We start from the raw sequence: 16769 nt of genomic DNA on the forward strand, positions 1-16769 counted from the left end.
TCCACTGTCGATGATCCAGGCAAACTTCAAAAATTTTCCGAGAAACTTTCGAATTTTAAGATTGCAAGCATTTGAAAACTTAAACAAGATAGATTGAATCAATATTTCGACCAAAATTTAATCTTTAAACAGCCATGAATTTGATATGGTATTAGCTGGATAAGAATCAAAATATTTATTTTTCGTCTTGACCTTTTCCTGCATTGTTCTATATACATCCGCATATCAAAGAGTTCAAGTCGAATAAACTATTATTAAAAAAAAAAAAGATTGAAGGCTGAGAGCTTAAAATAGCACCAAAGAAGAATTCATTGTCAAAAGCACCTAAACACTAATACACAGATATTCCAAAAAACAATTCCGATTTACGAAACTCATAATGTCTGAAATAACAACGTTGTAATCTCCGCATGTTTACCTACCCCAGAAACCATTTAGCACATCCATTCGGTAACCATACCCTTAAGATTAACAAGGAAACCCCAATGAAAAGACCATTGGTATCTTCAGTTGGTTTACAGTGTCAGGTTACCGTCACACAACCGATAAAGAATATCGCCCGCAGGGAGGTAAAAGTGGCCTATACGTTAATAAATAATAAAGGGGCCGTTTCTCTAGAAAACAGTGGCGTCACAACTGCTTTTAAGCTGCAGGGTCATTATTAAATGAAGGCTCTAAAAATTGAACTGAATCGATTATGAGAAAGTTAAAAATGTATAGGCACAGAAAGAGCAAAAATCATAGAAACCGTCTACAGAGTGTCTTAAAAACGTTGGTATAAATGAGTATAGTGTGCTACCAGACAAAATAATAGAGCGATTCAGCAAAATTTATTTTATACTTACTTTTTGTAGCAAAAAAGTTAATTGAAAATGCCGCAAAAACGGTTAGATATACGACTTCTATAAAATAAAAAAAAATTATTTTGACACAAACACGCTATTACTCCAGCACCCAATACTCATTTGTACTATTGTTTCTGGGACACCCGGTATAAAGAAACTTCTTGTCTATAGGACATAATTTTTTTGTTTTAATGTATTAATTATTTGTTATTATTTCACAATGACTGAACGCATAACTATTAATTTAGTCGGTTAGATGGATTAAAACGGCTCAAAACTACTTCAAAATACAGAGAGGTAAATTATATTAATGGAAAAAGGTGTATGGAAGTATGTTAATATGTACATTCGGAATACGTACAAGTTTTTACTTTCGAGTTCTTACCGTTTTATTAATTCTCTTGAAAATCCAAAACTACTGCATATAAACCTTTTATTAACTAAAACGCAACATGTGTCGGACTTTGTAGTATAATGTTTTAGTTGCGAAATACCTTTTACAAAAGCTCGTTAAACTCACTTTGTTTGATACAAAGCGAGTGAAAAAGTTGAACCGCAATGCAATCATAAACAGCATTTTGTGTAGTGAAATTTGGTGCAACCGTTCAGCTTCAGTTAAAACGGATATCGAAACTGTTTCATACGAGCGGACTTTGATATCATTTTATAATAGAATTTGATGATGGTCTTCTACGACAAAAAGCTAATGCATCGGTTCAAGTTCAAGGCTGATTACCGCGGTTTCTTCCTTGTTCTTAGAACGCAACCTTTTTATGTAGGAACCTGCGATAAATCAATTCCGAACCAAGGTCGGGGTTCTTGTCCAGTTGTATAAAAACCTGCTATAAATAGTGGAAATTATCTCCCAATATCCGCCTAGGGACAGATAAAAGAACTATCCGCGAAGAAGTAACGATAATAAGCGTTGAGCTTCTTGTTTTGCTCCAGAGCCATGATTTATGGTAACAAGAATGGGGAGATTCCTTATGCAAAACATGATAATAAATGCTCGATGGTCGTTGGTAGCGACAATAAAGACTCGGATATTACCGTTTCGTATGCATAAAGTGGATTTTTGTGTGTTCTAACCACGTACCGGTTTATACTAAATGAAGTAGATTGGATAGAAATTATTGCCAAAACGGTTCACGATTTGAGGTTGTTGTCCTCTGAAAAGTTACTCTTCATGAGCTAGAATTAAGTGAAGAAATATCTCAAAAATGTCTAAATCCACGAAGAAAGTCGCACAAAATCAAGAGGAACAGTAATTGTTACAAGTCGAAAGTAAGCACCTTGTTAGTGAATGTATGTCAAGTATTATTGCCATCAGAACCGTTTTGTCATATCTACACAAATATAAATTACACCAGAGCAATAATTATGGAATGCGTTTTTAACAAGCACTCAAAATTCCAGTTATAGTACTGAAACCGTGATGTAACGAGGCCCTTAGGGTTTAAATGCATTAAACCGCCCATGAAGCATGAAGTTCCTAATTTTTCTATTGCTCCTAATAGATTTATCATATTATCAGCAACGTTACCCAAAGACAAAGTGCCCGCATACAACTTTAGATCATAAGTAATATTTTTCTGTTTTTTTTTTAGTGGAAATCGAGATGGTGTGTCATGCGCAAATTGTCACCGGTTGCAGGTAATGTTACACATTGTATCTACGTAATATGAGGTAATTTTAGCAGATACAGTTGCCTCTCTTCTTTAATATATCTTCGCACGTGCCTGTCGTTTGTATCTTTGCTTATGATTAGCCACAGGTGTTTACCTCACGCGTAAAAATTCAAGCAGAAGCCAGGTCGTATTTACATAAAATTTATAAAATGAAAAAAAATAATAAAGTCTTGTTTGTGAAGCGACGATGCATGGAACTTTGCCATCGACGTTTAATTTTGAAAAATTAAGAGCAAGCAATCAGGATTTGTATCAAGGTGATGAAAGCTTAGTTTTTCAATTAAGGAATAATAACTTAAAATAGCCCGTCAACATACTTTAAGTTTTCAATTACGAGAATCTAATTCAAATTTCATATTTCTCCCAAATATTCCAATTAAAAAGTTTGCTGCGACAACTGTCCAAAGCAGTATTGGGGGTCCCACACAAAAAACACTCCAATTAGCTGTTCATTGCGAGGTTAGCTGGTTAGCCTCTTTTCACTTTGCTTTGATTAAATCATCTTAAATTATTAAGTGAATTATTTGTGTAGGTAAGCGAGTACTACGAGGTACTACTTACTGTGATGTTGTTTTTTTTGTATTTTTTTCTTTTATTGATGTTTGAAGCATTAGTAAATAATCTTTTTTATGTATACATGAAATTTTCAAATCCTCAACTTGATGTGGAAATTGAATTGAAATTGACTTAAAGAAAAATTTACTATGTATTCATATGTTAATTTAGAGAAATCAAGTTTGTTTCTAAAATTTCCTCATTCTTAGTTTTTCTATAGAAAGTCTCCCATGAAAAACTTCAAGAAAACTGATTGGATTTACTTAAGAAAATTTAGATTTCCTCGGATAGTTTTCAGTATTCAGACATCTTCCTTAAAACCCTGACCATTTTACCTTACAAAAAACAAATTAGGTCAGGTATATTGTTTCTTTCCTGTAATAACATTTCTTTTGAAATTTGAAAAATTGACAATGTATATTATCTTGTCTTTGAAACTTAAAGTTAATTCGGATAACTTCTACAGTTCAAGAATGCTTCTTAAAGAGTTCTTAAAGAGGGACCATTGTCATTTATTTAAGGATTAGCTAGTTATTAGTTTCTATTTTCGGCTAGATCGTTTCAATATGTTTGGCTTCAGGTTAGTTAAATTTCCTCAGTCAGAAGTTTTCTCTTGGAAGTTTACATTTTGACAATTTTCACAAGGAAATTTTAGGTTAAACCAAACATGTTATGCTCAAACTAAACTAAGAAATTACAGAATCTCCTAGATAGCTCCTCATTTTTTAGTTTCTTCTTGAAGTTTATTCAGAATTCCAATAAAATGGATAGTAACTTTAGACATTCAGGAAGACTGAATAGTTTTTTTTCTATTTCTTTTTGTTTTTTCTTGAAGAATCCTCAAGAGAATTTCAATAGAGTCGACAATGTTAGCGCGGAAACTCCAAGTTTGTATAGAAAATATCTATAGTTTTTATTATGTTTAAAGGGCATAGGGCCATTTTAAATTATTAGTCAAGTTAATATTTCCATGCATTTAAATTCCAATGATCATTAGAACATCGAAGTTCAATGAATTGCAGTTTTAAAGTCGTTAATGAACGTTTATAGTACAATTTAAAAGTTTTCCAAACGCAACGGTGTGTTGAATAATTTCAATTTAAGCGAAGAACTGATTCGCAGTATTACAGTTATTCTGCGAAACTACCAGTTTTTCATATTTCTTCGAAACTCCTTGTATTATACTTCCTATTCAAACTCCTGAAATTGATTGACCCTGAACTTCTGAATTCCATGACGTTAATTAAGCATTGCGATTGCTATTAGATTTCAGGATTTTAAAAGCGTTTCGTCCTCAAATAGATTAATCACCATTGAAAAAATGTCTCCACTTATTGAAACGTTATTATTTGATTTCATTTTTTTCCATAGAAAATCTTGTTTCCCTGTAAAGTCAGCAATTACGACCAAAAAAACTTTACTTAGGTACTAATGTTCGTCATAAAATACTGCGACCTTCATGGTTAATGTACCGTTTAAATTGCAAAATCGATGATTCGCTCAAACACAACTGCACTGACGAAACAATTATTATTACAGTGACAATAGTAACCTTTCGTTGCACTTCTACGAATTTCCAGCTGAAACCCACATAGATGTAATTCAATATTTTACATGTATGGTAGCAGACCCATTTTTCAACCAATAAAGCTATCAAGAAAAGATTTAAAGTCTTTTAACGACCACTAAAGCCCTAATTACAAATCAAGCCTGAAGTCAGGCAAGGTATAAAGACTTGGCTTCTCGATGAACACAAATTATTTGCCTATTCCCAAATTGTGTATTATTATAAGTGATAACCACTCTCATGTCGCTTTTAATGACTGGCGGAGCATACAGAGTATTATTCTTTACACGTGTAAATAAACATTTTAAAAGTGATGTTCTTGTAAAAAAACAAATCCTCCTTCAGTCACATTACAGCTTAAATTAAACAGATTTCAGGAATACTCGTAAGTTAACACGACAAGAAGATGATTTCTCTATTTTGCTCGAGGTAGGTCTTCGCTTTCAGTCCGTGGTTAATTTTAACCGCAAATTTACTCAAATCCCTGTTTCCTTGCCTAAAGAGGCTTAAGCCCGAAAAGTAGATATTAGTAAATAAAACTTTCCTAACTCAGTGGCACATGATATATCTTAAGGGGTCCTTATTTTAATTTAGACCCGATTAACTCTAAATATATCCGTAAAGCGGATATAAATGATGACAGGGGTGAAATTTCGTTAAGTTAAAGTCCTTAAGTCTGCACATAATGTGCTTCGAGATTATTAATCAATTTTTTACGGGGTCCTTCCAAGCCTTAACGAGATTTTGGGGGAGAAGCTCCCTTTATTTTAATAAACCTTTTTACAGTCTATTTTAATTTGTATAAATTTTAATGGCCTCCTTATTTGTGTTCCCTTAATTAAGATTAATACTTTAAGGGCAACAAAGTATTTGATTGACATCTTTTCAGGTGCTAGGCAAAAACTTTAAAATTTAACCTCATCATCTATCTAAATTACTTTAAAAATAAAACTTTTCGCTTCCTTATGGCTATAAGGAGAGTTAACAAGATTTAGAAAAATCCGCTTTAAAATTGGGTTAATGCGCTTCAGGATGAGATTTTGGAGTCGTTCATGCCCGAGCCAATTTGTTAATATTGGCAAATATTTCGTAATAATACAAAATGCGTACTTATAGGTTAAATATACTGTGTCAAGGCTTTAATTCATTTACAATTAATGGAAAATGGTTTGCAATGACTTCCGCAATAATTATTAAAGAGTAGGTATTACGTGCTGTTTGTGCATTATTTGGGTAAATCAATTAGGATGGAGTTCATATAATTATTTCGTTCATATTAATGCTATGAGTTTATTGTGATGAAGTACGAATTTGAATTCTAAATAAAAGTTCCATGGATAGTAACAGTCGCATAATTAAAGAAATATTGAATTTGATAATAAATTCTTCGAAACTGCAAATGTGAAGTATCTACACTACAAGACTCACTCATTATATCTCTTCTCTCAAATTTTACCTAGATCTAACCACGTATCTCTCGGATCTCGTAAATCAGTCTTAAATAGATGATCCTTCCGAATATACGATTCATCTCAAATATCTTACGCAATGTAATAACCATAACCTTAAATCTGGGGCCCCTTTTGGGTTGTAACAAGGCCATTCAGATATTGTGGGGAAACGCTGGATACGTGGAAACCTTAGATAAAGCTCATTCGAGACGTAAACAATAACCTATAACTTTAATGGAGACTTAATCTTCGACAAGGGCTTTATTATCCGGAGAAATCGAGCGATTGTCGAGGAAACTTTTCTGTTGGAGAGAAAAAGATTGGAGACTAATTGGAAAAGAGAGGAGAATGACACTATAATTAATTATTTTATGACCAAACAGGCAAAACAATCGATGTTGGATGCAGTGGTTATCGCATCGGTTTACAGCACGAAATAATAGGACTTACCTCCAGGGGTTGTGATCTGAGATAAGGTTTTTGGGGTATTTGTCCTGTAACGTGTTATAGTCGTGAGATAAGACTTCTCCTCAAGTCCTGGATTATTATTACTGAAGAGCTAATAGTGGCCTACAGCTCAAAGAAAGAAAACGAATACGTGAGAAGCAGACTTAAAAACGTTTTAGTTGACATCGAAACCTAGTGACTTAAGCAGTTATATTTGCACTACAACGTCTATGGTCTTTTGTTATGTCATCAAGTTCGACGGTAAATAAAAAGAGTAAAAGTGCCATTGTAGACATTAGGTTTGCGTGTCGATATCGCGAGAGTGGTGAGGGAGCAAAATTGTTTAAATTAATAAATTTTCGTGTTTCGGTAACCTTCGTTTTGGTACTCAAAGAATTGACTGTTTAGGCCAGGTAAGAAACGTGTAACTGTAACTCATATGTATTGTTTCTTCAAGAAAGGGAAGTTCATTTCTCACATTAATTTCCATTAAATAAACATTGAAATTCTGCGCTCGAATAAGGATTTTTGCATTAACTGAACTGAAAAACTTTCAACGCAGATCAATGTGTTCTCAAAGACCGCTTTTGAGGATTCTGAATAGTGTCGATGAAACAATAATCGCACTAAAACCGAAAAGAATATAAATTTCTTTGGAATTTTTTTTCAGTCGGGTCGCGTTAAGTTTCCAAATTCAAGGCACGCTTTTCATGTATAGTTCCGAGATTTCCTCTATCTCTCTTTGAGTTGCTTCTTGCTGACTCCTTTATCTAGGTTTCCAACTCCATTTTCAACACCTTAGTCTTAATAATATTCCACCTTCGGTAGGCGTTTAACGACGTTTTTATTTTGCAATGGGACTTTTTTTGGTTGAATACAGTAAATTTTGGTATCCTTGTTCCTTAAATATTCGGAATCTCTTTGATTCAACATGTGGCAACACTGACTGTAGCATCTAATGACCATTCATATATAGGATGATTAATTAAGAAAAACCCCGGAAAAAGAGAAATGCCCGCAGGGTCACGCAATACCCAAATTATAGGGCGTGGTCGCCCCTCGATCTGCCATTTTCTTAATTATCGTCGAAGCTTTGATTTATTAGATTTCGCTATCGGGGTTGCGTTCCGACAATTAAAGAAATATGGACTAGTTCCGTGAAATACGTCTTAATGAAACCAGAAAGGAAACAGGAGGAGAATGTGTATTAAGGATCTTTATGAAAAATTGAGATGTATCGAGTGCGGCTTCGGACAGCTAACGATGATAAAACTAAAATCGATACTAATTTTTCGAGGTTTGTTTAAAGTACATCTGGTTTTCATTAATGACGAAGCTCTACTTTCGGGACCATCTTATTTATTTCCCAAAGCACTACTTTTCCGGATTATTTACTTTGTAAACGCAAAAATCCCGGAAAAGCGACCAAAACGACTGAGCCCTCGGGCCTTCCCAAGGCATTCGCGTTCGTGCCTCGGCCGTTTTGGAAGAAACAAAGATAACGAAATGCCTCTGAACTGGAAGGAAACACCTTTTTTTTTTTAACTAAACACACCAAAGCAATTGTGTCCCAAATCAAGATTCCAAGGCTTTGATTAAACCCAAGATAAATAAATTGATTTTAATTCCATCAGTAGGTACTTCAGTGGCATTTTTTTGTTCGCATACAGCGTGGCATCAATCAAAAGCTGCCATCGGTTAATACACAAAGGCTGCCGAACACACACGCCTAATTGAACCATTACATTACAAACCGTTCACTTTATTTGTCCGACGATCCAAACAAGTTCTTTAACTGTAAAATCAATGCTAAGTGATCGTTGAATAGAGATTATTATTAAAGGAAATTTGTCAGACAATATTCCAAGTATCTAAGCGGATTGGTTTGGATAGATTGTGGTGGCTGCTAGTGTGGTAATTTCAGTGAGAAGTGACCTTAAAAGCGGAAAATTCAGCATCAATTTGAGAACTTAACTGGAACATTGATTCTGAGAACTTTGAACATTAATAAATGAGATCAAATGGGAATTCATTCCAGAAATACGAATGTATTTGAAATTTATGAGCAAAATCCAGAGGTGTGCTCTATGTGTATCCAGTGAAAATGATGCGTCGACTCAGCATGTGTGAAGAACGTAATTAGGCCAAAAATATCCGTTCTTTGTTTGCGAATGAAAAAGTTAACCAACATTGGTATATAGCCCCTTTTTAAGATATGCGATCGTAATTCATGAGCCACAAAAACAAGAAATAAATAACCATAATCCCATTCACACATAAAGGCTCCTTAGCATTGAATAAAAGAGTACAAGAAAAGGGGGCCCAAGACACAAAGCCTCATTTCTTCCATCTAATTTCGGGCATTGTCGTCTGCCCCTTCTCCACAATCGAGGGGACCCTATTAAATGTCAAATTAAACTTTTTATGGGCCCCAGCCACAAAATATTTACCATTTTTCCTCCCTTTGTCAAACCGTTTTATTATTTATTTAAATCGGTTTTGACTGGTGACGATTTATACGAAATTTCAAACGAAAATAAATATTATTTTTCTGTAACAAAAAAACATGGACGATAAAATATGGGGGAAAATCGTTAATTTTATTGTTTTGAGATTATCACCATTTTTCAGGTTTACGGCAGCCGTTAAATCCTGGAATGGCATCATTAAGTGATCCATAATAAATTCTTTTGTCAGTTGGTCATAAACCAGCTGGATATGGTATCCGGGGAAACACCTATTGTTTCCAGCATCCAAGTTGAGTAATAAAATGGGGGGAATAGTCACTTGTTTGGTCCTGTTAGAATTTACTCGGTTACAAAGGGGGATTGTTGGGGAAGATAAAGAGAAAGAGTTGGAGGATGAATTTTCATGATGCGCTAGTCAAAAGAACATTAATTTGGAAAAATCCTTTGGGACTTGTGTATTGAGTAACGGCGTTGTTATACAGAGTGCCGAATACATGGATGCCTAATGTGTTATGGGGAAGGTTACTCCAACCCTTCTTGTAAATCTTGGACACTATCTCTTATATTAAGCGGCAACTGGATAAAAGAAGGAGTATATTACGGAAATTAATTACTCAGCCTGGTTGGAAGCAACGGAATATGATAACGGTAAGAGTTTGGAATCTGATTTTATTTTAATAGAACAGGACGATATTAATATCTGATAATAAGTCGGGGGGCGGTGCGGATAAATAACGGACGGGATTCAGGCAGTTACTCCTTGTTTCTAAGGTCGGTAATTTCTAAGGATATTGGAAATAAATTACGTATTAATTGAATCTATTACTTAACGAGCCTGATTTTAATCTCTGGAATCTTTAGCACGGAGATTTATCGGCCAAATGAAAGCACGCCCACAGGAAGATATTCACCGCTGAAGGCAGCTCTCAAGAATACTAATCGACCTGGAAACCACACTGTAGGAAGATTATTATTTCATAACTTTAATTAATTAGAATTTCAGAAATAAAGAGCCTGGAAATCCATTGCGAAACGTATATGTCTTTTACTTGAACCAGAAACGAATCCTGGAACCTGTTAAAATTAACAAACTAATGAAATATGTAGCTTACCCTATGGCTTCATCTTAGTGCGGAAATGCGATGCACAACTAGTTTTGAAGCGATATTAGGGAACAGGTGTACTTTAATGAAATTAATGAAAATAAATGAACATTAATGAAATTATAATGATATTTTCGCTAAAGTGGTGGTACGTTAATACAGTAGTGGCATCTATAAGGCATACTCGAACTCCACAGCATTAAGAACGTTGTCAATAATCGAAGAGTATATGAACTCAGTGGCCTAATCTTTGCGGCGTACCAGATCTTCTTACAGTTATTATTTAATTAATTAATTTGAAAAGTTCGACATAATATTATACAGATTTAGTTACATGCGAAAAACTTGATCATTTTAAAAGGAGTTGTGGAATAATGAAAGCAAAGCTCAAAAATAGTTTGTAAGGCATTTTGAGGTTGTTGAAATAACTAAATCTAGAATTTTCATTTTATAGTGACTTATTGATGTTGTAGGGATTACAAAAACTTTTCTTTATTCACTGGAGTTTTCATGAATTGAAATTTTCTCCTATTAAACTTTGAATAAGTTTAAAACAATTAAGAAAACTCCGTTTCAAGGTTAAAGAATATTAAAGTGCCCTCCCCAATGAAAGGAGACCAGGAAAAGTTGTGCAGAATTCATCATCAGGATTTACTGAAGAAAAGTTCGAGTTCAAAATCTCCATTCTGCAACTTGAGAAGTAGAACGGTCCCCGGGGATGACGTAAAAATGATATTGGTTTAGAATCTTCTATATGCTGGAGCTGTTAATAGGTAATTTTTACGTCATTCCCCGGGGAATGTTTTATTCCTCAGTTTACAGAATCGGAAGAAAGGAATTTTCTAAATTCCTAACTTGAAGAAAACTGTTATAACATTCTACAACTGATGTACTATTCTGCCAGTAAATTCGCAAACATACATGAAAAAACACTCGGTAGCAAACTTGAAGTTTGAAATAGACCGTGTGCGTGGAAGAACGAATTCATAAAGAGTGATAATCATGAATTAAGGAGTTCAGATAGTGCCCATGAGAAGAAAAGGGAAGAAGGAAGTTCCACTAGAGCTCCACGAGTCAATGATTATTGTCAAAGCAATAAGAATAGTAGAAAATCTTGAAACAGACTCAATTGCAGCAGGCATTTAATCTCTTTCACAGCAACCCAGGCCATCAAAAAGTACCACAAATGAACTGGTCATTGAAGAATGTTTAAAGGATTCTCACGTTAATAGCGGCTTTGCCAATGTTTCATCGATGTTATAACATCTACTTCTAATTTCTATTCGTTTTTCAGCAATGCCGGTATTATTTGCCCGATGACTCCCATGATATACCAATGAATTTTAATGCCACCTGTAAGGTCAACGTGTTGCATAAATTAAAACAAAAAACACGTTTTATCAACGAACGATGTAATTTTGCACTTCGTCTTAGTAACATTTAATACGTTCTAGACGTTACCTAATCCACACCAAACCCCTCGGCAATTAGATAATAATTGTTCGCAGAATTGCGATACGACTTCATTATTGGGAACTATATGACAATAATCTTTTTCGTTACTGTTTTGCAAAACTCGCATGGTTAAAGCCAATGATGTAGCATTTTTTCCTGACCGAAGACGTAGGTGGGTATTGTTGTTGCAACAGTTACTATCGTCAGTGCAAATTTGATTAAAAGGCTCGGAACCTGGCATGAACGCCCCGCTTCCCTTTGGCCTATTATGACAGGACACACAATGACGTCACATGTATGATATAAATCATCGGAAATACGGATGGGAATCTGTGTCGTGCATAATCGAACACGGCATCGTCCACGTCCGTGCAAATCATCCTGTGTGCAGATCTAAACCCCGATGGACCAGTCACGATGGTACATGGATATTATTTTTCTGACGTCATGTTGCAACGTGTCCGTTGATATAAATTTTGACGTCGTTAGTGTTGCTGTAATCTGTTTTAAATGACGATCATACTGGAGACCTTTTGACCACCGAGACCGGAGCGGAATCGTGAATGTTATCCGCTCGCCGTTTGAGCGACGATTCTTTGTTCAAATCGTCGAAGAAAAGTTGAGAGTTGAAATTAAACTCTGTTCGAAATAAGGGTAAATAAGAGTTGAAAATTAATCGGAATGGGAAAATACGCCACCAGTTTCTAAAGAGTTTCTTCTTATTACTCTATCAAGTCTGCTCACTGTCCTATAATTAATTTGCTCGGGGCAACTGCAAAGTTTTCTCTCTTTTTAATAAGAAAGTTAACGACTTTGCACCTTTTATATTAATTATACTGAAGGCTTTCTTTATTTTGCTGCTTTCAATTAACATAATATCTTTTAATTATGTTCGGTAAATTAAAGGTCTGAATATGTGAAGAGGGAGTAGAGGGTATCTCCGCAATAGCGGGGAAATTCGAAATTAACCAAGCAAGACCTATTGGAATACCCATCATTTTACAGCCGATTAGAACTCTTGAGTTGATTTCATACGATCCCCATCTTCTGTCTCCGGTCTCCATCCACGTCTCGCTCTTGCGCATTGACAAAACCGACTGGACTGGTGCAGCGAAGGATTGCAATAGAATTTGAAAGGGCTGCGATGGTCTTCACCGATGAACCCAGATTTTGTTTGATAAGACTATTTGGATGGACAACGCACGAGCGCATGTGGCCAGATCAAGATGGACTACTAAGGAAGAAAATAATGAGATCAATTTGTTCCTTTGTTCATCCAGATCTTCCAACCATTGACTATGTCTGGGACACTCTAAGTGTAGAAGACTCTAAAGTTTACCCATCTTGTAATGCCATACAAATAACCGTGGGTGAAATGCCTCGAGAGGACATCAATCATTTCATTCTGTCGATGCTTAAACGAGTTTAGGAGTGTATACGAAATCGTGGAGGGTCGACGCATTATTAATTTTTTTTTCGAGGTTTTATCACTTAAATTTTTTTTAATTTCTTGACGATGTACTTATTTTGCCACAAAACACGTAGAAACTAAAAATAATTGAAATAAAACCAGTATTATCTGGCGTTGTTTTCTCTAGAGAGAAAGAGATTATTTTAAGTGCTTAGATGGCATTGTAACATTAGTGTAAGCTTCTCCGGTTTATCGAAGTTAAAATTCGTTAAAACAATCTAAAATAATCTGCCCTCCAGCGAAACTTCTAAAAGTCCATCACGTGTCAATTATAGGAAAACACGTTTCTCCTAGTTTATGACGAGCAGAAATATAACGATTCTAATCCCAACCGTCTGGGACATCATTAGGCCTTTATTTTTCATCCGATGCGACGTCCTCGAGAACAACTGTTCCTTTTTCGGATGTTTATTCTCAGTGGGAGCTAAAAAATTGTGTTCCTCCTGCTTTCTACCCAGAAATATGTATTAGTCATTTGGCGGTTTGTTCTAAAGTTCGATGAATTATTATTTACCGAGGCTGTTTGGTTTTCAACGACGAAGTTTGCAGAATATTAAAAAGCCTTCGAGAGAAAAAAATTATCTTTTCGATCGTTTGTGTATATCGAATTCCTTGAAACTGCCTCTCAGGCTGAGTAAACAGAAATATTCGACATATTTGCAGAATAAGTGTAGAGACGTATTAAAATTATTGTTGATTGAAGCACTCGTGAGTTGCATGTGTCAGAAAACACTCTTGAAATGAGTCTTTTTTCCGGCAAGAATTTAATTAAAGTATTTTAAGAGGGCTTTCAGTTGCAAATGCATCGATTTTCCAAATAGAATTAAAGATACCTTCAACTACAACGAAACCCTTCTAGAAGCTGCTGAGTAAATACTTACGGAGGAACTCGAAGGGTCCAAGAAATGTTCAAATTATATCTCAGTGATCATTATAATTCATAACATTCTGTTTTTAAAACTTGCAGGCGTTCGTGACCACAAAGGCACTCATGTAATTGGGAATTTGGGACAATATGCAAACCCCTGCTAGTTCCATGAAACTCCCAACTATATCTGTAAATTTTAGAGCACAAAAGGCATTTTTAAAAGTCAAATTAGTGGCTTGATCCTCGTTACATGTGCAAATCTACATCACGGGCGTTGGTGTGTTATTCTGCCTGAATATTCTACTGCATTATCATTTGCAATTTAAAAATTTACACTCATCATACGTGTGTATAACGTATTTTTGTCCCCGGATTTGCCCACTTCCTCATTTAGTCAAATTAAACACCCCATTAATATAAATTCGAACCCCCATTTATCACTAGGAAATAGCATCGTAAATTTGAAAAAATTATTGAGCCTCCGGCACTTCCTTTCAAACAAGTTCAGAGGTATAATTTAGCGGCTGTGTCATTTGACACCTCACTCCCTAAATTTCTCGAATTAGGGTGGTGCATTTTTTGCCCTAATTAGGACAACTACATGCTTTAAAAGGAAACCGAGAAGCCTTTTCCTTTTATTATTTTTTAGTACTGGTCGTCAGGAACAGCTGGATGCAGTAATGCTTCACCGTGAATCATCTGGATTTTTATCATTATCAATAATATTCTCGACGACTTTTTATGAAATCCCATTCAGGCTGCAATTTCCCATTTCGAGGCGCGTTTTCTCGATAATCATAGTTTTATTATGTCGAATAAATGGGAACGCTCCAAAAAGGGGCACGTCAATTGAAAAGCGCTTTTACACGCTGAAAAATGGTTCACATTAAACAATAGAGGCGGATTTAGTCGCGCTATTTTATCCTTTTTCACCTGGATGGATGAAAATGTGTCGACATATTCCGATAACTTGCCGATATATTTATGGGGCTTTATGGAATATTTCTTGCGAAGTCCACAGAACAAAAATAAGTCAAATCAAAAAGGGAAACGATAAAACTCACACATACAGAGGTGTCACTGCGGCCGATTGACCCTTGAAAATTGCAAATTTGTGGAGGCGATATAAATTCTGCTGTCCCGGCAACGTCATACTAATTGCCATGAATTATAGCAGTTTTGGCACCACTGTCCAGGCATTTTTAATAAAACTGTGTCGGGTGTGTGTCCGGTTGTGATTAATTAAATGCCCTTTTGATTTTTGAGATGATGACTTGGTTGTGATGCAGCGAATGAAATATCTGATTTGAAGAGGCTGCCGCAGAGTCCGAGGAAAAAGAGAATTAACATTTAATTTTCCTTTACGTACATATGTACATGGGACTAGCACTGAGCACTCGTAACTGAAATAAAATAAACATGTCTAATTGTGCGCCCTCCCCCAGATTCTACGCCCCCGGGGCTGATAAAAACTTTCTAACATAGGCAGTGAAATTATGGAAAAAATAACTTTCAGATGCAAAATTCTCTTCACGTAGCTAGAGTGTCGTCTTGTCGCCAGCAGCTGCTGTAAATATCTTCTACATTGTAATGAATCTCATTTGGCAATTCAAAAGGAACCAGCGTGAGTTATGCAAATAAGTTCTAGATAATCGCATACTAATATCGGCATAACATCACTGAAACGACGTTTTAGTGCGAATTCTCAAATCCACTTTACATCACTCTACTGCTACTGTACGGCTCCTTATGCCTTTTCATCTATTATTCCTCTGTAAATAAATAGTTCACCTCAGACGCTTTAATGCACCCAACAAATATGCAAACCAGTGACTCTGTCAAGACAAAGTTTATGTGACATGTGTATTTATTTTTAAGAGTACTCGGAATAAGCCACTAACTTCAACCCGAACAAAGAGTCCAATAATTAGGATGCGAACTTTATAGTTTCCCGGGCACATTAGAGCCACTCGGAGTGGCTCTCAATTTAATGAACGAATTTACGAGCAGTTCTTACCAAAAAAATGCCATAAAAGCTTCTCCTCTTCAGTGTTTTGTCCCATTCCGTAAGAATTTTAGAATCGTGCCATAGTTTATCGTGCTGTTTGCAAGCAATAAAATTTCAGGCTTCAGTGCAAAGTTCGCGCCAGTTCGAGCATATCCTCGTCACATTATAATCTATAAACAAGGAGAACTTTTCCGGTTGTTCACCAAAAACTAAAAAAAAAAAGAGAGAAAAGTTTTGTCCAACTTAAAGCTCGTTCGACAAGTTGCTGCGTGTTGTGGCCTCGGCTTTCAAAGTTATAATGAAAACTTGCCTGAAAACTGAATGACTATGTCGTGCAATATGTCGGATTTTGCAGTCGTGTGTGGAGAATGAAGTTTTTAAGGGCAGTAAAACGCTTAGCTATCCCTTATAACGCCAGTTTCACCAATGGCGCCGAATACAGTTCGGGTAATGACCCAAGGAATGGAAAGGGCTCGGAACCTAATGATTAATAAAAAAAGCCTGTAATGGTAAAATCAATGGGAAAAGGGCAGAAATCTCTTTGTGGATCACTAGATGGAAAAGCAGAGAGACTAGAGGAAAAAAGACATTCCTTTCAATCGTGAGTGAGTGATGTCTCCATTCCTCAGGTAACGAATTTAGCTGGTTTATAAAATGCTAACTCATTTTCAAGCATATTTTAAAATTATTACCAATATACTTCTCATCGTCATTACGGACGTTTTAGCCACTTTCCCACATTTCATAAGAGAAACATGACATGTCCGACAACATATTTTTGTGCGTTACACATACAAAATGTTTACCGAATGTAAAGAAAGTAACCTTTTTTTTACTCATCAG

General features: G+C 35.6%; 1 protein-coding gene across 3 annotated transcripts in view; it reads left to right on the forward strand.

Moving 5' to 3' along the window:
* LOC136413871 (uncharacterized) overlaps positions 1-16769 on the forward strand; it is a 224139-nt gene that overhangs the window by 119232 nt on the left and 88138 nt on the right. Inside the window, exon 2 of one of the 3 annotated variants that reach the window (XM_066397641.1) lies at positions 2453-2498. The exons of the other annotated variants lie outside the window; for them this stretch is intronic. Coding sequence (XP_066253738.1) covers positions 2453-2498 — 46 coding nt within the window. The remainder of the gene's footprint in view (positions 1-2452; positions 2499-16769) is intronic. 3 annotated transcript variants of the gene reach the window in all.

This window comes from Euwallacea similis, chromosome 1, assembly GCF_039881205.1.
Source record: "Euwallacea similis isolate ESF13 chromosome 1, ESF131.1, whole genome shotgun sequence".
Classification (NCBI taxonomy): domain Eukaryota; kingdom Metazoa; phylum Arthropoda; class Insecta; order Coleoptera; family Curculionidae; genus Euwallacea; species Euwallacea similis.